Source organism: Diplotaxodon limnothrissa, linkage group LG23 (assembly GCF_057381915.1).
Source record: "Diplotaxodon limnothrissa isolate DT_005_m linkage group LG23, D_limnothrissa_male_GT1.1, whole genome shotgun sequence".
NCBI lineage: Eukaryota > Metazoa > Chordata > Actinopteri > Cichliformes > Cichlidae > Diplotaxodon > Diplotaxodon limnothrissa.
In genome coordinates this window covers 3,314,017-3,335,521 of record NC_140617.1, presented here as the reverse complement: position 1 = coordinate 3,335,521, position 21,505 = coordinate 3,314,017, and the positions used below count along the sequence as shown (strand labels likewise).

General features: G+C 40.2%; 3 protein-coding genes across 4 annotated transcripts in view; all 3 read right to left on the bottom strand.

Moving 5' to 3' along the window:
• cpamd8 (C3 and PZP like alpha-2-macroglobulin domain containing 8) overlaps window positions 1-8,422 on the bottom strand; it is a 43,614-nt gene extending 35,192 nt beyond the window's left edge. The window contains exons 1-10 of the mRNA XM_085347187.1: window positions 8,328-8,422; window positions 6,136-6,287; window positions 4,804-4,826; window positions 4,064-4,229; window positions 3,724-3,776; window positions 3,154-3,171; window positions 2,441-2,495; window positions 2,116-2,229; window positions 1,759-1,843; window positions 40-148 (exon numbers count right to left, since the gene is read on the bottom strand). Coding sequence (XP_085203313.1) covers window positions 40-148; window positions 1,759-1,843; window positions 2,116-2,229; window positions 2,441-2,495; window positions 3,154-3,171; window positions 3,724-3,776; window positions 4,064-4,229; window positions 4,804-4,826; window positions 6,136-6,287; window positions 8,328-8,413 — 861 coding nt within the window. The 5' untranslated portion in view covers window positions 8,414-8,422. The remainder of the gene's footprint in view (window positions 1-39; window positions 149-1,758; window positions 1,844-2,115; window positions 2,230-2,440; window positions 2,496-3,153; window positions 3,172-3,723; window positions 3,777-4,063; window positions 4,230-4,803; window positions 4,827-6,135; window positions 6,288-8,327) is intronic.
• Window positions 8,423-10,512: 2,090 nt separating this feature from the next.
• On the bottom strand, window positions 10,513-14,847 carry sac3d1 (SAC3 domain containing 1). The gene is made up of 4 exons (XM_085348374.1): window positions 14,794-14,847; window positions 12,772-13,192; window positions 11,276-11,558; window positions 10,513-11,087 (listed from the first exon to the last, which is right to left on the bottom strand). Exons 1-4 carry the CDS (start codon window positions 14,817-14,819, stop codon window positions 10,606-10,608), a joined length of 1,212 nt encoding a protein of 403 aa, XP_085204500.1. The 5' UTR covers window positions 14,820-14,847; the 3' UTR covers window positions 10,513-10,605.
• A 579-nt stretch (window positions 14,848-15,426) lies between these two features.
• haus8 (HAUS augmin like complex subunit 8) lies at window positions 15,427-21,052 on the bottom strand. 2 transcript variants are annotated; one of them, XM_085348756.1, is made up of 10 exons: window positions 20,973-21,052; window positions 20,581-20,649; window positions 19,928-19,985; window positions 19,598-19,715; window positions 18,392-18,502; window positions 18,210-18,313; window positions 17,916-18,074; window positions 16,489-16,630; window positions 15,710-15,851; window positions 15,427-15,553 (listed from the first exon to the last, which is right to left on the bottom strand). In XM_085348756.1, the coding sequence occupies exons 1-10, from the start codon at window positions 21,035-21,037 to the stop codon at window positions 15,427-15,429; spliced, it is 1,095 nt and encodes a 364-aa protein (XP_085204882.1). In that variant the 5' UTR covers window positions 21,038-21,052. The 2 variants fall into 2 exon arrangements, with proteins under 2 accessions (XP_085204882.1, XP_085204881.1); XM_085348755.1 differs by having other exon boundaries at window positions 19,928-19,989; window positions 20,585-20,649; window positions 20,973-21,037.
• Between the last annotated feature and the right edge of the window lie 453 nt (window positions 21,053-21,505).

The window sequence follows — 21,505 nt, the reverse complement described above, 5'->3', positions numbered from 1 at the left end:
ATTCACAAAGCATGTAGAATAGGGATTAAATAAACTAACCTCCATAGTTTTTATGACAGGATGGCCCATCTCATGGCGGTAGTAGCCGACCCCATTCACCGTCATATTTACTGTCAACTTCCCAGTTACGGGTTTCCCAAAGGTATATCTGCATAAGAGTGACATGCCAGAGTGTAAAATTGATGTTCTTTTTTGTTGTATTGTAAATAAACATTACAATAATAAAAAACATTTATAACCTATTATCAGAGATGGACATGTAATCTGATTACTTTTTTCAAGTAACGAGTAAAGTAAGGGATTACTATTGCAAAAACGGTAATTAGATTACCGTTACTTTCCCGTAGGAACGCTGCGTTACTGCGTTACTAAAACCATGATTTTTTTGCGAGAATGTCTCATGACAGTGACGTAAGCGAGTGCGACGTTTGTGATAACAGCTGTGTGCAGATCAACAATGGATCATATATCGAGTGCAGAGAGAGTATGAGCGTGCAGCGTTTGAAGCGTGGAAGTACTGACCTTACTTTGAGTTTGATTCCATAAAAAGTGACAAAAACATTAGTGTCCGCTGTGCGTGGGAAGAAAACTTCTTTTTACACCGAAAAAAACCCCTAAACAAGCACCGAGTGCGCAACGACGTAATGGGAAACTCACAGAGAAACTCGCGGATTCTTCACCTGACCGCTGCGGCACACCTGCACCAGGGTAAACCTCCGCCTACCCTGCTCCTGCTTTACAGGTGAAAATAGAGCAACAGGACCGCTAGTCTTTGATTTTATTTATTTTCTGCTGTGTTTTACTTGCATCTATTTGAAAGACTGAGTGTAAACACAAAAAATATTTTTATTTTATGTGCTGGAATGTGCAGAAAATAGGTTTAAATGTTAAACTAATTTCTTCAAGTCAGAGAATGGTGCATATAATTTAATTTTTGCTTGATGCATAAAGTTAAAAGATCAAAACTGATAAAACAAGTTTAAAAAAAAAGAGACTTTTCCATTTGATTACATTTTGTATGATGGATTATGCAGAAAAAGTAGAATTGGGCTGAGAGATCTATTGCTTTATCACCTCTTCAGGTTGTAAATCGTTTTTTTAAAAAGTAACTAAGTAATTAATTACTTTTGAAAATAAGTAATCAGTAAAGTAACGGGATTACTTTTTGGGGGAAGTAATCAGTAATTAGTTACTGATTACTTTTTTCAAGTAACTTGACCAACACTGCTTACCACTGAGTAAGTCCCCTTCATTCTTTCAAAACTGCTCTGACTTGTGGGGGCATGGAAACAATACCTGCTGGGATTTCATGTGATGTATAGCACCGGGACAATGGCAGTGGGCTCTGTGGACCAGGGTTGTTCTAGTGCACCCCATGGCTGCTCTGTCATGCTGGTAGTTAAGTTTAGAGATCAGGTGAACGCTTTGTGCGCTTTAATGTGTCCTTTAAGCTGATCCTGTGCAGTTTTTGATATGTGGCATATGAGAGCACACCCCCTAAAGGAGGAGGCTACTACCATGGGAAGATGTCCCATTTTGCAAGAATGTTTAGCAGGCGCTGTGTGTCAAAGTCCGCACGTAAGTACCCACCGTTTCTCAGAAGAGTGCTGCACTGGAATGAGATTATGACTTCACCATAGTCAATGGTTTTTATGCTGTGGCTGATTAGTGTAAACAAAGAAACAAAGAAAACACTCCACAAGTCCAGGTTAAAGTCTTGTTCCACTTTCGTACAGCGCTGAATATTTAGTGACTTACCTGGCCCTGACTGTGGCCTGCTCACATAAGTTCAGATCACGGATGTAGCGCGGTGGATCAATCACCAACTCAAATTTGGGCGCCACTGAAAGAGAGGCAGCACAATATTTTTTTTTTGAACTTTTTCTTGTGTTATATCTTATACATCAATAGCCTTGCTGTTTATTTGTAATATATTATTTGACAACTACACACATTTTAGTAGAGTAAAACAGTAAATATGCTTTTAACACAACTTGAAATAAAAAGACAGGCATTTAAAACAGCCTACAATGTTAAAAAAAACATACACACACACACTCATTACAGTGCTCTCAATAAACAATGGCAGGTGTGCGACAGTGTGTAGGTCCTCACCATATTTCTGCACTTCAAACGACTTGTTATAGGTGTGGCCCTGCACCTCCACGAAGACAAACCAATCTCCCAACACAGGCTGGTCAGACAGAGGAAAGCTCATGTTCACCACCCCTACAGGACGCAAAAATCTAATTAACACATTTAATTCCTGTGTCCTTGATAGTGATTAACCAAACTGTAGCAATCATATATCACCGTTCTTCAATTATGAGTCCAGAAAAGTAGTGTTTTAATTCAATCCCCCAGAGCAACCTAGCAATGAAATGTAAACGTGCAGCTTACACAAAGATGATGTAAAAATACTGCAAATGATGCGGCTCACCACAGCAGACAGAATTAAGCCCTCTCCACTGCACCATCCTGGATCCTCGTGGATCCTGGAAGATCAAAGCAGGATGTCACAAACCAATGTTAAGATTCCTTTACTTCACATACCGAAACAAAAATGCGGTACAAGTTTAGTTGCTCAGTGAATGTTGTTATCACACAATAGAAAAAGTCATAAATAGTTTTATTATTGCTGAACAGTCCCCTCACTGAACTTGACCCAGATATCTGGGTTCTGATATATTTTCCAAAATACTTTTAAAACTCTTTCCAAAAATAACATATACTGTAGTCTATAACTGAGGAAGAAAAATGCATCTGTGTGCTTGTTGCTACTGTTAACTCATGTATAAGCTTTTCTTCGCTTCCCATGAAGTCTTTGCTTGGTGTTTTCCAAATATTTCCTAAGATCTGGAAAGATGAATGAAGATCCAATGTGAGCTAGGTTTGCTAATACAGGGATTATAGTGTGTTGTAGATGTACAGATACAAAAAGACAAAGGAGAAGAGAAGAGAAGAGAAGAGAAGAAAAGAGGTTCCTTTCATGTTGTTTATCCTTGTACTGGTCCAAAGAGCACCCTGTTATCTAGGTGAGCTGCCCTGACTTCTGCTCTGTAATCTCCAAGCAGGCTGGGAACTAAAATTGCCACTGTCCCATCCCGGACGTGGCTCTGCCAACCCTGGGTGGTCCTGTCAGCCTGCACTCACCAAAATATATGCCTCAGTCTGCAAAAAAAAAAAAGAACAAAAGAGAGAAACACAAGAAAAAGTTGCAATAAAGTTGCTTAAAAAAAAGTACAAATCCTGTGTTTTATCTCTATGCTTCATCCCATTCATTTCGATTTCAACAATTTTCTGTCTGTACAATTAAGTATTGCCCTTTTACCTGCAATGTACCTTTATAGCTGCAAACATCAATAAGCTGTCTGTGTGCACAGTTGCACAGTATTTTTGGAGTCATTGCTAACATTCCAAGAGAAATGAGTCTAGCTTGGCTACAGTAAATAGGCAACTGTACATTTTCTTGCACACAGTGCAAAGTTTCTCCTCTTAACTCCACCAATTAAAAGGTGGAAAAGTATGCCTGTAGTAAACACTCGGTCATAAATCAAAGTCTGTCTGTCAACTCTGTCGTAAAAACACAGGTTTTGCTAATAACCCAACCCATTTTTATTAAAGATTATCATTCAATGGGTTTACTGTTTATTGTGAATCTGCTGAAGAAGCACGACAAATTGCTTTAATATTTGTCTGAATATGAGATCAATTCGGAATTACCTTCTCGTTTACTGGCCTCAAGTCAGGGTCAACTGTGTAAACGTTGATGAGAACTAAAGACAAAAAAAGAAATGCAATAATCTTAAAATAAGTCTTTCGTGTTTCTAATCAGAAAAATCTGCACGCACATGAAAATCTTGATACTTCTAAAGAAAACAACCCCAGCTGTCTGAAGTCATTTGATGGGTTGAAATCCTTAATTATGCAATCAGCAGCTATGTCTACAACATTTGTACAGCTCAAATGCAGCATCAACATGCCTGCATCCCCTGACTTATTTCCACTAACTGGCATTACTCTGTGATTAACTGATTAACTACCAGGTGCACTATGAGGGAACCTTTATGTTTGGGTTTGTAGATGGGTTTGTCAGTCTGGATGAACACAGCTGTGCCCTTGCTCTCCACGGTGACGGTGGTGTAGTTGTGGAAAATGTAACCTCCTTCCGCGAGGTGACGGTTCCCCCAGACCTTCAGGTGGGCCTGGCCTCTCAGCCCCGAGGGAACCTGGTGGCGTATACACACATCCATAAACGCATACAAAAGCAAAGTCAGCGGGAACTGAAAACGTAAATTAGGACTGAAGTGTTTACTCGAGGCTGAATTATTTGCCGTGATTTATTTAATTTCATTTTCTAGAGAACAAAAGCTCCAGAATAACAAAAACAGATTTAAAAAAAAAAAAAAAAAAAGCAGAGAAGACGTCAGCCTCCAACAGAGTACGCTTCACGCGACAGTATTTTACGAGAATGAGGGTAGAGGTTATGAGAAGGGAAGGGAGAGAGAGAGACAGAGGCAAAGAATCTCTAAAAGTCGTGCATACTAGATTGATCTATTCCAGCCTTCGGGGGCGGCGGACCTTACATGCACGTCAACAGCTGTTGCATATTATATCGAGGCTGTTACCTTATTCCCAATGAATGAGCAGAGACAGATGTTGCATTACAAATAATGTTAGTGTTGATTTTCATGTTGCTTGAGGAATGTGCACACAGCGGACAGGGGGCTCTCACTACTGTGCAGCTGTCACTGCTGCTGAGAAAATAAAAGCGCACTTAGTGGCACACAAAGTTCGACTCACCTTTAGTTTGATGGCGCCTTTGTCTAAAAGGAGAAAAAGTGAGATTTAAAGTAAGATTTTTTCCCCCCACAGGCTCTGCCATACACACTCGATTAGACCACTGACTGCACCTCAGATTTAAGTGCAAATAGATAGAGGAATAAATTGACTTTGAATGGGTTTTGTTGGGTTACAACCACTCTTTTAGAGGTTTCTATTAACGATGTGCTTGATGATCAAGTCCCTGAGACTCAACACATTAATAAGCTATTCGCTAAAATGGGGAAAAACTGGATTTCTGTAGTTAAAGGATGTGCAAAGTTTTTGAAACCAAACCCAATGAAACAATTTGTCCAGACTTTGATATTGTCTCATCTTGATTATTGCCCAACATTACGTGGCACAAAGAAGTAGATTAAGAAGTAGCAAGTGGTAGAAAACAGAGCAGCACATGCTGTCCTTTGTTGTGTGTACAGAACAAACATTGTAACAATGCACAAACGCCTCATGCTTTTGTTACAAACACTCCAATGATTTTGTTTGAAAATGAATGACAAATTATTCTACCAAACACGCCACAGAGAGATTTTATAACTCACAGCAAGAACCAGTTCAATCAGTAGAGCAGTTTTCTATTGGTCTGTTATGGAATAGAATTCATTGCCAATGTAGCAGAACTAGTGTGCACGTACGAATAGTATGTCATCAGTGCCTAGCTTGATGCGGAACACCATTTGTGTTGTGAGGAGCTGTTTGATTGTTTGCATGTGTGGTTCGTTTTGTTTTTGTTAAGATGCTGTACGGCTTTGAGTAATCAGTTACAGTCAAAGTGTAGAGATCTGTGACCCCAGGAAGAATAGCTGCTGTGCTGCTACAGCTAATAGGGATCTTAATAAACCAAGCTAAACTAAACCTCAGTTTCTCACAGATCTGTAAAGTGATCAATAAAATGCATGCTTCTAACATGCTTTAACTGTAAGCGCTGTGGTTAAGTCAGTTCAGTTGCTGTTCCAGCTGCAACCTGTCTCCTCTAAGCAGAGTCAGCACCATCTATCTATGCTGTCAAACAAATCACACAGTGTGTACATTAAGTGGCCGATGAGCTGGACTGAACTGATGCCTGCAGTCACAGATAATCTATATAAAAGCCAAAGCTTGTCTTGTAGCAGAGGCTCACACCGTCTGTGTGTGTGTGTTCTTTAATCTATGTGTATATTTTGCCTGCCTGCATCCTTTGAAAACAGTGACATAAAGGGGGTATCTTTTAGCTTGCCTAACTTGTCAGTGCATGCTTTGTTTCCAAACGTAACCCACTGTGCCAGTGTAACTTTAGCTTAAAGAATTTGTTCTCACCGAGCACTGAGCCATGGCTGTGGGCAACCGTCTGTCCCTTCACCGACAGCTGCACCTGGACGCGGGTTTCTACTTTCGCGTTAAAGATGGTTACGCTCACGCTCTCCTCGACGCCTGCTCGAAAGACAGAGGGTGCAGCGACCAAGTAACCCCTGAGAGAAGAGCAGGAGGGCAGAGAGAGGGAAAGAGTTTAAAGGAAGGAGGGAGCAAGGGGGTAAAGTGAGGTGAGATGACAGTAGGGGGAGAATACAGGTGATGGCAAGGGAGGCAAAAGGAGATTGGAGACCAGGTGTAAATACACATTTTTTTCTGTCTCGCTTCATCTTTTTCACTTCCATGCACGCACAAGGTTAATTGCAGTTTTCACCAGGGATGCAGTGCCTGACGACCACTGAGCTTGTTGCTTTAATGTTTTCTTTGGGTGGTCCGGCACCCTCTGACAGAACCTCGACATCTGTTTGGAAAAATAGTGGCTGAGATTCCTCACAGTCACTCTGACATTTAATTGAGGGAAGGGGACCTGTCACTGAGGTCACAGAGCAAAGGTCATTCTTTGATGCTTATTAAGAGTCTAGGGTGTGTGTGTGTGTGTGTGTGTGTGTGTGGGGGGGGGGGGGGGGGGGGGGGTTTCAATTTAAGTTTTATTTTGAAAGAACATGCCTTCTGGCACAAAGGGGCTACTTCTCTCAGGTAACAAAGGTAGAATAATAGGTGCTCTTGTTAGCATGCTCCAGTATGACTCAATCACCAGAGTGTGTGGAGCAAGTTCACTGAAGTGTCCACCAAATGTTGAGCTGTGTTTGAGACTCAGTCAGTTTAATTATTTTTGACCATGTGATGACCGAGGCTGATACAGCAACGCAAGTGTAAATATCTTCCTGTTAGTCTAACTCATTGCTTGCTCACCCCAGCCTTGCAGCTTTTTTCGACTGGGCCAACTCACCCCTTAACAACTTAACTGAAGATCACACAAATTAGAGGTGAGCAAATCCTTGAGCACAAGCCCAGTTGCATGCATGAGAGAAGGATCAGGTGGTTGGCATTACAGCACAATGGCATTACAGCTAGAGGCAACTGCAGTTCCTGAGAGAGAGAAAAAGTCATGAGAAAATCCCCTGGAAAATAAGGCTTTCGGGAGAATGAGGATAATAAGAGGAAATTGACTCTGTGCGTTTGATCTACAGTGAGTTTAACCAGCTCTTGGATGAGCTGGGATCAGGTGGTGGAGACCGTGCTTATTTCAGTCACATGGCTCCATTTACTCAAGTTCTAATTGTTTTTGCGCAACTTTTGTCCTGTGGGAGTTAAGAGCCTGCTCTCATGTGTAGGTGAAGCTTTTAAGAGTCACATGGTTTCATGTTTTGCTCATTGCTTAAACTTCTAAGCTAACTTGTTTAAAGCTTCACAAAAAGATCTGCTTTAGCTTGAGTTTGATAGTAACCCCTCCTCTCTTCCTGGAAGAATTGCTACAACCATCGGCGTAACTTTGTGCTGATCTCTGTCTAAATAAATAAATCTGGGTAAATTCCCAGATGATTAGACATGCAACTATTTTGCTGGTAATACCTGAAATGAGTAAAGAAAATCAACATCCTATTTATGCAAGATAATTCATAATTTTATTGGGGGGAGGAGGGGGGGGGGGTATATTGGTTGGGTCTGATTATTGGGGGGAGGGGGGGGGGGTCATAACCCCCCTAACCCCCCTGGAAATTACGCCCCTGGCTACAACTAGTTGGTCTGTTATCTCCCAAGGTCACAATTAACCCCTCAAGCACCTGACTGATAGAATCCGTCCTGGGTCTGGGTTAAACAAAACAACAATGAAAGACACACAGGAGTGCATCTATTCATATTTGGCAAGTTATGGGCTATCATTGACCTAATGCATCACTCTGTGTGACAACCTCACAGGTTAGTAACACAATTAATGAAAGTATGACAACAATACATTAGTGGCAGTGTGGTTGGGACAGTAATAACATTAAATTGTGGCTTATTCACAAAAAGGTTTTAATCTGACTGATCCGTACAATGAAATGCACTCAGTTTAAATAAAACTATTTTTAAAGATAATTTTTAAAAGTTTTTCAATGAACAATCACAGTCTATCCATACTTAAAGCACCGGGAAATGCTTGTAGTAGAGCACACAGCAGCTCAAAGACGCCACATGTAACACAGGCTACTTACTGTCTTTCTTGTGCAGAACTTGTGCTCACGGTGCAGATGTACAAAATCCACGAAAGCCTCAAAGCTGTCAGAGACAACCGTAACATTTTGGCTCCAGAGCCCAGGATACTTCAGGATACAGTCTTTACCGTCTGAATGAGACTGGCTCTGAAAGCCCTGATTAAATGTTAAATGAAATTTAATCCCAGCCCTCACGGTCTATCTATTTATCCATTGAGATCGGTAGGAGAGAAAGGTGTGCAGAGCTCCGTTGAGAACCAAAGATCAACTTAATGAATTCATCTGTCTTCGCCAAATCCAGGTCCAAGCAAATCGTGCCTTTTTTTTTTTTCGTCTTTTAGAGCCCGGAGTATACGAGCAGTCCTCACCCATGTGCCTTCACCCGCCCCGGCTTCGCTCTCTCATATTTCAGCATTACAATTTGTAAGTGTCCTCCCACTTCAGCGCGGAGAAATGTCACCGTTACGATTTGTTTGACATCTAAAATCCGCGCAGCTCTCGCTGTCCCGGTTGTTCCTGGTGATCTCAAGTCGGATGGTCTTTTTTTCCGCTCCTACAGCATCGCGTTGAGAGGCTTCAGACGGCGCTTCTTTCGCTTTGATACCTTCTCTTCTCTGCAGAGAGCATGAATGAGACCAGCTTAAGAAACAGTAGCAACGTGTCCTTTTAGCCACTAAAAACTATCTGCACGTTTTTAGCTCAGCCAAAAAGTCAGAATATCTCAAATCTGCAGCTACTCTGTTTTGTTATGAAACACAACAGAAATGCCAAGCGGTGTGAATGACACAATTCAATTACTGAAGGCATGATTATAACAGTTTTACTCACTTAAATTTGCACTTTTGGAGTTCATTGATGCCCTGATAAGATATCTGCTGCCCTCTAGTGGCACTTAGGTTTAGATGCAGTCGTGAAGTCTACATACACTCATGAATGTCATGGTTATTTTGGTCTTTTATTTACTTTTTCGAACTGCTGTTTGTCCAGGGTGGAATGATTGTACAGTATACATGTTTTTAGTAAAGTTCATTTAAATTGGTTTCCTGGTAAGGCGTTTAAGCGTATCCTAGCTTCCAGAAGCTTAACGTTAGCCTTCTTTATTCGTTTTCAAATAAATTTTGATCTGTTCGGGATCATTGTCCTGTTGGATCACCCAGCTGTGTTCATGTTTCAACCGTTTAACTGTTGATTTTTGTGGTAAGGTTGAAGAATTTGGAGATAGTCACGCTTCATTATTCCGTCCACTGCGCAATGCACCACTACCACTGGCACCAAAACAGGCTCGTCCATGTGGGCAGCTGCAAATTTCAGTTGGACTGGAAGGTGTCAATTTTGGAGCAGGGCCTTTTGGTCACACACTCTCAGTCCATGTTGATGTAAAGCCCACTTCACTGTATACAGTGATGCTGGATAACCAGCAGTTTTCAGTTCATGGCAGGCTTGAGCTTTTGTGGTTCCTGAACGTCGTAATCAAGTTCCTCTCATCTGAGGGTGAACGTCTGGGTGACAGTGAATAACTGAATAACTAGTACTTGCGTACAATTGCTTGAACTGGTGATCTTAGAATGCAGTTGTTTAGAAATGACCCCAAGATACTATCCCAAATCTACAATTCTCCTTCTTAGATCTACACCAAGTTCCTTGGACTTTTAACATTGTGCCGACTACTGGTCAGTCCAACGAGTGCTGACAAATCCTTTTGTTTTTTAAACTGGCAAAGAAACTACCAGTTTCAGCTGATGATGATCACCATAAGTTAATAAGTCTTGTCAAGGTAGAAGACACTGTAGAACCTTCAGCACCACTTACTAACAAATGAAGTGAGTGCACGAGCCTGTGTGGATTACAGAAAATCCTAAATAAATTCATTTTGTTTTTAAAGAAAAAGCCTTTAAAGACGTACACTTTACAGTCATTCCAGCCATTAAAGAAAGAAATCATTAAAAAGCTCAAAATTACCACGACAATCAAATCCATGATGTATGTAAACTTCTGACCACCATTGTATTTAGACTGTAACCAAATTTATTAAAATGATTCCAAAATTTGAATTTATAAGAATGAGTAAACAGTTACACCTTTGAATTTCTGTACAGTTCTTGTAAAAAAATACTCAAGGGAAACATCAACACAAAATATTGGTAGTAATATAAAAGTAATTCACATCTTAATGTAACTCGTGGCCATCAGCTCAGTGACAGTCCAGATTTCTTAAAAAACAAACAAACAGTCAATTTCCTAATTTATAAGAATACCGAGCGGTATTTGTATGGCTTGTTTACTTCTTATTTGTCTCAACACAGCTCTGAACAATATTCTTAACAGTGAGATCTCTCTGTTTCTCAGATGCTATGCTGTGATACAGTTTACAGTGCAGTGTTCCTTGTCCCGGCTCCGTGAAAGCAGCTTTGGAGAATACTACTTGATTGTCCTTGTTAACCTCAACTCCACATGACCGGCACAGTTGAGCTGTAAGTGATGCGTCTAAGAACAAGAGCTTAGCCAGTCTGTCAAGAGGAAAGCGACAGTTGCGGCTGCTGTATCCGTGGCTGTATACGAGCAGCAGATCTTGACGACATGTCATCAGGTGACGGTGCAGCGCACAGGTCTGTAGGAAGTTTAGCTTTTGAGCCAACCGAAGCAAACGGACAGGGTTTCTCTCAAGGAAAGCTTGGTTGATGAAAAGAGCAAGTTTGATGTTTGGAGTGCTGCGTAGTCGCAATGGGAGTTGCATGGTGTGCTGCATAGTGCGAGCTGAACCTGTAAGAGAAAATAAAGCATACAAAATTAATTGCTTTCTGGAGGACGTGGAGGAGTCCTTAATTTTTAAAAACATTCCCTGCATCAAAAATCTGTTTGCACAACACTGAACTAATGCATGCATGACTTCCAGCTTGAACATGCATACAAATACACCAAAATAGCAGATGATAAACAAAGTCACCAACCCAAGTTGTACAGCAAACTGAGCGACTGGAACTCTTCTTGGTTGGGATGAGGTCCTGTTTTGGTCATGTAGCAATCCAGCAACCAGCTGAGGTATTCCTGCAGGTGTATATCATTGATACGTGGGTCGTAGAGACGCAGCGGCTCCCCACAAAGACGATAAGAGGCATAGATGAGGAAACGAACGGTTCGCTCTAAAATGACCACGCAGTCCAATCCTGACATCCTCTGGATGATCATGTCCTGCTTCACAGCACGAAGACGGTCAAAGACAAAGGTATAAACCTGCGCGACAACAAATAAGTAAACAACAAATTAGTCATCTTTAATCTACGATGATAGATTCTGTTTTGCTATTTTTCCATCAGATATTTTCACATATTTTAAAATGAACAGACAGTGAAATATTTGTCGTTCCCTGCAAGGCTTGATTTAGACTTCTGCTGGAGAGAGGCTATAACATAACCTACGTAGGTGGCTAATGTCGTTGCTGGCATTTATGCTTGTGCTGGTGTATTATGTTTTAATTACCTTGTTGTAATGTCCCTGGGTTGTACAGCGAGCTGTGACCCGCCTCTTTGTTGTGGTTAGTTATTTTCGGGGGCAAGTATATTTGTATCTTTAAATTTTTCCACTTCTTTGTACATTTGCTCACATTCATTCTGATAGTTTCACCAATCTCCCTTCAAGAATTTGCTGACATTTGTGAGTGTTTATATCGATGTCATGATTATTTGTTCAAGAGAAAGCGATTGTTATTCTTTCACTGATAAATTCAAAAACTGCAGCAAAAAAGTAGCTGTAGCAATAGTAATGCACAGGGGGAAGTGACCACATTGAAAGAGTCACTCACAGCAAGTAGCCTATGTCGACCCAACGATTAGTTACAACGTAGCAACGCTGTAGATTTCCCGCTGAAGCATAAATCCCTTGTAAGAATCACTTGCAATACAGTTTAAATTTATATAGCAGAATAACCTACAGCAAGTTTAAGACAGGAAGGTTCAAGAATTGGGATTATGACAACAACAAAAATTAAAGCTTTACAACTGCACTTTTTGTCAAAGCACCGTTAGGTTCTTGGTAAAATAAAGAACTGGCTTCTGCACGTGCATGTTGTTTTGAAGATGGTAACACACACTTCTGCACAATAAATAAATGGGCCCTAAATTTAAATTCTTTAGCTGTCTTTAAATAATAACAAAAGTTTAATTTCTAAGTCACCAATTCAGTTATTAAACATGAATCATTTCCTGATATTATGTACCATAAACAATGAAATGATTTTTGCTAAGAAATGTTACTTCAGAAAGACTCTTGTGAATGCAGTATTTTACACATTTTACAGCCTTTCTTTCCTTTTCCAACATTTTTAAAATCTGTTGCCATCATCCAGTTTTAAAATATTGAAAAAAGGTTGGACTTATTTACTGTTACACAAAGTCCCAAGCTTTTGTGGAAATCAACAATTTGAACGATCGGTGTAAATATTACGTACCTCAGTCCATGGATACAGGCTCGGGGCGGCTGCAATGTCATTAATAAGGTAGTTAACAGTTTTCAGCAGCACAGGAGGTGGTCTGAGGTCACTCGGTTTGGTTGAGTCCTTCCCAGCTGCTGGTCTGGAATACTCCTTAACGGCACGCGATGGGTCTCCTTTTGGCCGCCGATCTTTCTCTGTGCCTGGTAACATTTCAAAATGGTGAAGTCGGTTCTGAGCCTCACGATCCCGTAACTCCTGAGCGGGGCACATCGTTTGGCAGGTCCCTTTTGGCACCGTGTCCTCTTCATGCTGTCTGGGTTTCTGCTCCTCCTCGTCCGCCTGTCTAACTTGTGCTTTCCCTTCACCTTGCCACTGCTCTTTATCCCTTTGTCTCCATTGTCCTTCTGATGGTGCACCCCTCCTCTGTGAGTGAGATCTGTTTGATTGACAGTTTAATTAGTAATTAATATTGATATTGCAAAGCAAGTATTAGAAGCACCTTTTACCTCATATTTACCTTTTTCAACAACAAGTAATCTCTACTCGTTGTCAAGCAAACTTAAATGAGCCCTGCTTTGTGCCTGAATCCGTCTGCCACGGTAAACAACAGAGGCTGCTACTTCATTTCTGTGCTGCCTCTAAAATCATGATCTTTCCCAGCATCATCTTAACATTACCGCTTATACTCAGTCTTTGAAAGCAAAGATGATATATGGATAAATGTCATCCTTGGGGATTGTGTTCCTGGAGCTTCAACTGAACTGGAGCTGACGATGGTAGTTCTACACCAGGGAACTGCTGTGAGGTAGAAGCCACTGTAGCTAGCCCCTGCAGAAGGTGGAGAACTGGCTCATCAGCTGGTCCACAAAACTCAACAATAACTGCTGAATAGAACAAGGACTATCTCTGGAGCTGAATACATTTTCTTTGCTCTTACCGCTTTCTCTGGTCTCATCTTTGCTTCCAACTTTGCCCCCAAACTGCTCAACCTGAACCGTCCCTATCTTTGCAATCCTGTGGTCATTCTCAATGGAAATCCTAGCATCTTCAGCTTAGCCTCCTGTCTTTTTGTCAGTGCCACTGTCTCCAAACCACAGATCAGGTCTCACCATCTCATAGGTCTTCCCCTTTTCTCTTGCTGCTATCTGTCACAAATGTGTCCCAAGATTTGTATCCTCCTGCTCCACCCTACTTGCACCCTCTTCTTCTGTTCTCTTGTCTTTTGGTTTTGATGGCTGCCCCCAGGTATCTAAACGTACCTACCTTCAATACCGCTACTTCTTACAACTTCGCTGTTGCGCGTTAATCCCTCTTATTCACACATGTACTCTGTCTAGCTTCTACTGACTTTTATTCCTCTCATCGCCAGAGCATACCTGCACCATACTCTCGCTAAAGAACACAATATCATCTGCAGAGATCATGGTCCATTGAGACTCCTGCCTGACCTCATCTGTCAGCCTGTCCATCACCACTGCAAACAAGGAAAATCTCAGTACTGATGCCCGCTACTGCACACGCCACCACCGTCTCACTATCCTCATACATGCGCCAATTCAACATTTTTAAACTGCAGCATAAACGTTTTGCTAACATTTGTATTATAATGTGCATATTCGAGTTTTATCCAAGTAAATGTGCAACAAGCAACTTTTTTTAATATAACGTTTTCATCCCACCGCTAAAACAGGAAGCCCCAAATCTTAAAATACCTCTCTTGCTCCTTTGCAGATTCAGGGTTAGAATAACACAACGCAACGCAACAAAGGATACGGTGTCGTGCATGCAATGTGTAAAGGATAAATCACCGCATATACATATATATCTGCCACAGGTGTTACTGCAGCGCTGACCATCATGCTAATGTCTAACTTGGACGGCTAGCTAGCGGTCTGGACGGTTGGCTACCAAACAAAAACACATCGTTATTTCCACGCAAACATCTGTTTTTCGAAGCAAAAAACATACAACTGACATTTGGTTTATAATACAATTTTAAGAAATGCTCACTTTATGTGAAATAAATGTTTTACTCACATGCGACGGCTTCTCCTGCGATTCATTGGCTCTCAGTAAAGGGAAGGTCGTCACTTTCCACAAACTACCAATAGAAATGACCCATTGTTGTCTTGATTAACGTCACATCCGGGTGAGGATGGACTCATTTAAGGTCGAATGTTTTATGACTTTAAAACGTAGTTTTTGATGTTTAGTTAAAATTGCAAAATAAAACAAGCACACATAAGGGGTCGAACAAAAATTCAAACGCGTTGTTAGACTCATAAATCAAATTAATAATTTTGCCAATTTCTGAGATATCACAAGTTTGTGATTTAGTGACAAGGTATGTTAGAGTTATTTGATCAAAGTTTCAAACTCCTCTGTATTCAGCAACCTTGGTTAGGATATTATGGATTCTTAGTGCAATGCGATTTTTCATAGTCTGCAAAATCTAAATTCTTTCTTGTATTTATTGGTCACATCTATAAAGAAGCAATTAGTCCACATTTACAACATTACAACACAACCACAAAGAAAATCACAAATGTACACCTACACAGTACACACAAAAACAGACAAAACCTGTGAATATATAGAAATCATAAAACATGTGGAGTTGGAGCATATCCAAAGTGCTTGTTCTGTGTATGCCATGCTGAATGCGATCCTTCAGTGTTTGGGGCAGTAGAGCTCTCTGGATCTTGAACTGCCCAGCTGCTCCTCCTCTGTGCTCTGCTGCACATAGATTCTTTGACGACAGACCAGTGATGACAGTTCCAGCTGCTCCTTAAAGGCCCTGGGAGGGGAAAAAAATAAAAATAAAAATAAAAGTGATTGGTTTTAAAAGGTTTTGATAAAGCTGCCATACCCACACTGTTACACAACCTGTGAAGGAACAAAACAATCATAACCTAACACAGCAAAACACAACATTCTTTATACATGCGCCTACCCGGACAGCTGCTGACTGATGTCCTTTGATGTTACTTTTATGTCTCGAAGGCACTCCAGAGATGTGCTGTTGTCCTTATAATCACCCTCTGTGCACTCCAACAGCAATTTCTCACTCTCCTTTAAGGATGCCACAGCTTTATCTGAAAGGGTTCAATTTAAATTTATTAAAAAAAAAAAAAAAAAAAAAAAAAAGAGATCAGAAAACAATAATTTTCTCCAAGCTACATACCACATATGACTTTTGTTGTAACAAAAGCCCATGGTGGTTGTACAGTTTTAAATGGATCATGTAATCACTCGTGTAATCACTCATGTAAATGCCTGAAAAATATATTTCTAAATATATAATTAGACTTAAAACAAGGCTCTTACCATAGCCTTACAGTATACCACTATCCTGTAAAATCCAAGCAACAGAGCCCAAGCAAAACTTGATTCATGGAAGAATTTTATTTTATTTATTTTTAAATGCAGTTCTTTAAGTCTTTTTTATTTTTCCAGTCAGAGCACCCCCCTGCTGGGCACTTTGTTATTAAACCACAGCTAAATCAAGTATATTTTTAAATTAGTGTGTGTGTGTGTGTGTGTATCCTCCTCCTGTCAACAGTTTGACATAGAAAGGATTTCTCCATGTAGCTTTTAAATTTCACCAACATAAGTAGTAGATCAAAACATTTATATGGAGGCTTAATGGAGTCTGCATCAGTGCAATTTTGTGGTTTTTTTTGTTTGTTTTTTTTTTAAAAATCGTACTTATGAGTTTAACGTAAAAATTACCTAGAAATTCACGTCTATCTCCATCAATGTAGAAATTCTTAACAGGCAGCTCATGTCGGGTGGTGTCAACAGCTGTAGCAAAAGACTTGTAGTCCTTTGTAAACTGACCAACAGCCTCTGCCACAGGAGTCAGTGTAGCAACCTGAGGGGCAATAATTATAGAACATGAATCAATTATACGCTTTGTGTGTCCACCATTTTTCATTTCGAAAACATGTTTTGACCAGACATTAATAGAATCCAGCTTGATTCAAAAGAGTGTACAAAAGAACCAAAGTTTGCTACCTAAGTGTATTTTCGCATTAGTTAACCCAAAATTCAAATGGACATTAAATATACTAGTGCGTCACCAAAAACTAGAATCATAAAAAAAACCCCAAAAAAACAATTGTAACTTAATTAAAAAAAGTAAAGGTTTAATATAGTTTATATTCAGTATGTTTAAAGTGAAATATTTCAAGCCTTTTTTGTTTTAATTTTGATGATTTTGGTTAACAGCTGCCACATGAGGAAAACCGATGACAGTTGTCCAGTGCTATTCAGGGGCTGCATCCTTCGGAAGCCGCATTTGAAGGCCGATTACCTCACAGCCAGGTGATGAAGGCTGTCCCAACTCGAAGGCTCCAAATGCAGCCGAAAAATGAGTCCTTCATTTCCCCGAATTTGAAGGATGGGCCGGGTGTATCCGTCGTGGCCCAACCTATCCCAGAATTCAATGACGGCAGCTACTTGGTTGTAAGATTTTTCTTCTTACTCTTTTCAAATACAAACAAATCTGAAGGCTAGACCATCCCATTTCACAGCCTCACACTTCTCGGTCTTTGAAGGAGCTGGCCCACGTAGACCGCAAAGGCCCGATCCTCCAAAGGATGCAGCCCCTGAATTGGGACACAGCTCAGGTGACAATGATCGACACCCTCTAGAGGACAGCAAAGGCTGAATGCTCACAGAGTGCTGTACTAAAGCATATTAATAGGAAGTCAACAAATAGGACCTCTCCAAAAGTTGATTCTGTTCATCTGGACGTAGCGTTTTGTGGGAGAAACGTTTCGTCACTCATCCAAGTGACTTCTTCAGTCTCAGCTGACTGCAGGTTTCCCCAATCTTTCCTATTTGTTATCTTATCAACAAATAGGAAAAAAAATGTGGTAGGAAAAGCTGCACAGAACTCAGAGGATTGTCAAGAAAAGTTGATTCAAGGACATGTGAGAGATTCACAAGGAGTGAATGAAGGCCAGTGTCACAGAATCCAGGTCCAGATCACTGCATTTTTCATGTCCAAAATCAACACAGACATCTACCAGCAGATTTTAGAGAACCATGCTTCATCTGCTTACAAGTGTTGTAAGCAGTGCCACAACAGAACACACAACAGTATTAATTAAAACGCATGTTAAAAAAGGAAAACACCATTTATTATTCCAGACCTGCAAATCCAGCAGTTCATTCACCAGCCGTTTCTTTTCTGCAAGGAGGTACTGACGTTTCTTCTCCTTGACCTCATCATGCAATGACTGCTCTTCCTCCATTGCTTGCAGAATCTTTGTTTCTGCCTCAGCCTTGAGTTTTGCTGTATTGCTCTCCATCTTAAGTAAAAAATTGTAAGCATAATATCTCTCGATGTAGAAGTCACCAAAATAATAAAATAGATGACTATGTTTTTACTTAGCATCTTACTGTACACTAACTGAACTATTATCAGATCTATTACATCAACTAACCTTAGCTGTGAGGTAGGCCAGAAGAAATGTTTCCATCTCAACCATCATCTTTTCATTCTCTGGATTTCTTTCAGGTTCTACTGCATTTTCAATGACTGTTCGATCTTGGGAGATAGAACAAAAAACAAAGTTACAGGACAGTCCAAATCATAAAAAATTTTCAGCATTTTTATTCAGTTTACCTTTGATAACCGAAATATCTAAATCTGGTCGAAAGCGGGGATTATCTGAGAATGTGGACTGCAGAACACTTTTCCCAAGAAGTGATGCTTCATTTTCACGTGACATCATTGCTAAAAAGGAAGAAAAATGTGAATGTGTTATTTACAGCTATCATTTAGACCAGCGGTCCCTAACCCCCGGGCCTCGGACCGGTACCGGTACGTGAGTCGTTTGGTACCAGGCCGCGAGAGTTGAGGCTCAGGTGTGAAATGTATAGTTTTCAGGGTTTTTATTGGTTTTCAGCGTTATTTTGTTATCATTTTTATCGCTAACTCAGTTTTCCTGGGTCTTTTCACATGTGTTATGAATAAATCTTTTTTTCAGTACTGGTACTAGTTTTATTTTGTTGCATTTATCCGCGACACCTTAAAGGCCGGTCCGTGAAAATATTGTCAGGCATAAACCGGTCCGTGGTGCAAAAAAGGTTGGGGACCGCTGATTTAGACCATAGACGCTTACTCAGATGCTGTGTTTTTTGCATTACTAAAGATATTAACTGAAAACAATTCAACTAGAATCAATCTAAATAGCTGACTGTATCCATTTGTCAGTTGATAATATTTTTTCAGAACACATAATTTCCATTGTCCCTTTTTAAAAAAAAAAAATATACAAGCAGAGCACATCCATATCCAGGAACAGTGGATTTGGAAAGCCGCTGAACTGAAAAGAGGCATAAAACTACATTCCATCAGGTCTCAAACTGATGGAATGTAGTTGGAAAGTTTTATCTTAGAAGAGCCAAAGTGAGGGATTTTCTCACTTCTCTCTTTTTAAATTTTTATTTTATTTTTATGTGTATCCAATTTCTCTCCAGAAGGCTAGATCGCATGCAGTATTGTAAACTTCATGATACAAGATCTTTTGCAGTCCAAAACTAAAAACTGCCAGTAGCTGTAATATTTCAAGTGGTTGTGACTTGGTTGTTTGGCAGCCTACTTGTAAATCTATTATCATAATGCATGATTTTATTGGCATGTTGGCTAAGGTAGACCTAATTACTGAGCTCTAAAGTGAACTGGATACCTCTGATCTGCATCAAAGTCTTGACAGATGAAAATAAAAGCTTTTTATAAAGCTGATAATATGATTACAGCACACAACACTTACTATACATGTCTGAATCAGCACCCACAGTCACAACTATGGCCACAGGGATTACTTACATGTTGCATATGGGGCCATTGAGCGTCTTGTCGGAGTACCCGCCTTTGGTTTGACACCTGTGGGTTTTGGTGAAGATGGTCGTGGCACAGTGTTCGACTCATTGGTCAGTGAGTTACTCTGTTAATGTTTACAGAGATGCAATCAGTATGAAAAACGTGACAGCAAAATTCAAGATGAAATTAAGACGTGTGCTAAATATAAATGTGAGGCTGAAGACAATATCTCAACATCTTAGCTTTGAAGGCTATGTATAACGATGAAGAACGATGTATCTAATGAACAAGTGAAGCACATATTGTACAGAAAAACAGAAATAAAAATAGCATTACCTTTGAAAGAGATGTCTTCTCAGCAGACTGAAGATATCGAGACTTAACAACAGTCCCACTTACTAAAGATTAATGAGGACATTTATGGATATTATTTAAGAAAGAAAAAAAACATTTAGGCTGAATGTTGCTGTAACACAGGGGCGGGAAACTCCAGGCCCCAACTGCCTTGGTGTCCTGCAGGTTTTAGACGAGTCCTTGATCCAACACAGCTGATTTAAATGGCTATATTACGTCCTCAACATGTCATGAAGTTCTCCAGAGGCTTGGCAATGAACTAATCATTTGATTCAGGTCTGTTGACCAAGGGTGCTATCTAAAACCTGCAGGACACCGGCCCTTGAGGCCTGGAGTTCCCCACCCCTGTTGTAACACATCTGTGCAAGCCTCACATCACTAAAGTCCTCTATAAACGAAAAATAGTTCAGCAAGTTCTAGAAAAATTGTGTCATGATTATTTTATTTATACCTAACAGCTATCATGCAAATTGAGTTGCATTATTAGATCTTTTGTGGAAAATCACATAGACAGTGATCAGCTCAAATACCTTGTGGAAGACCCTTTGAGGAGTTTTTAGGACTATAAATTAATGTGATGTCTGACACTGACAGCTGTAGGTAAAATCTATTAAGCCCATAGTAGTATCGCATACTTACATTTAACAGTTTTCTTCACAGATCCGACGTTGTTGGCTTTATTAGCAGGGTTACTGCTTTTTGAACTGAGAAGAAATAAAGGATACAGAAATGAGGACGAAAATGGAACAAACAGAAAGTATGCTAAGCCAGACGCTATAATGTTAGCCGAGCTATCCTCAGCTTTCTTTACACACAAAAAATTCTTGTAAGTGTATTTCTACTTATAAACTATTTCTAAATACGTCTAGGTCTGTCGCTAAAGAAAAGAATATATAGTGCGTCAAAGAGAAACCGCTGAGCTTCAGTGTGTTTTCTGCACATTAAAATAAGCTACAATTTAAAACAAATCACACACCGGAGAATGTTACAACAGCAGTGTAAAAGAAAAAGGGAATATAGAAACTACCTTTTAGAGTCGGTGGGGATGCTTTTAAAACTACTTGGAACTGTTGTCGCTCTTCTCGACGCCATAATGTTTTGAAGAAAACCGCCTGTACGCCGACTCTGTAAACCGGAAGAAACATGAACTCACGCTTTTGTTCCGCGTTCGACGTTTAAAAGCAACTGGAATGTCTGTTGCACCTACAGTACTGAAGTAAGTACAGTTATCACGGCTTATCTAAATTAGTTTTTTTACTAAACGATTTGTAGCTACGTAATCTTTTCCTTCAGAATATCCCATAAGCTCTAGTTAAGTTCCTTCTCCTTATTCTGAAGCTTGCTTCATTTTTAACAGCAACAATTGTCTTTGCACATAGAGTTACGGCCTTAGGATTTTGCAAACTGGGACAATTTTCTGCAAATGTGCCTCTGTACACCACCACAGTGGATTTTGAATCATGCAGTCAAGCTCTGACTGAAGTGCAGACTTTCAGGTTTACCTTATGGGGTTTAACTGCATTAACTGTCTTTTTATACACAATTCCCTATTTTGAGAAG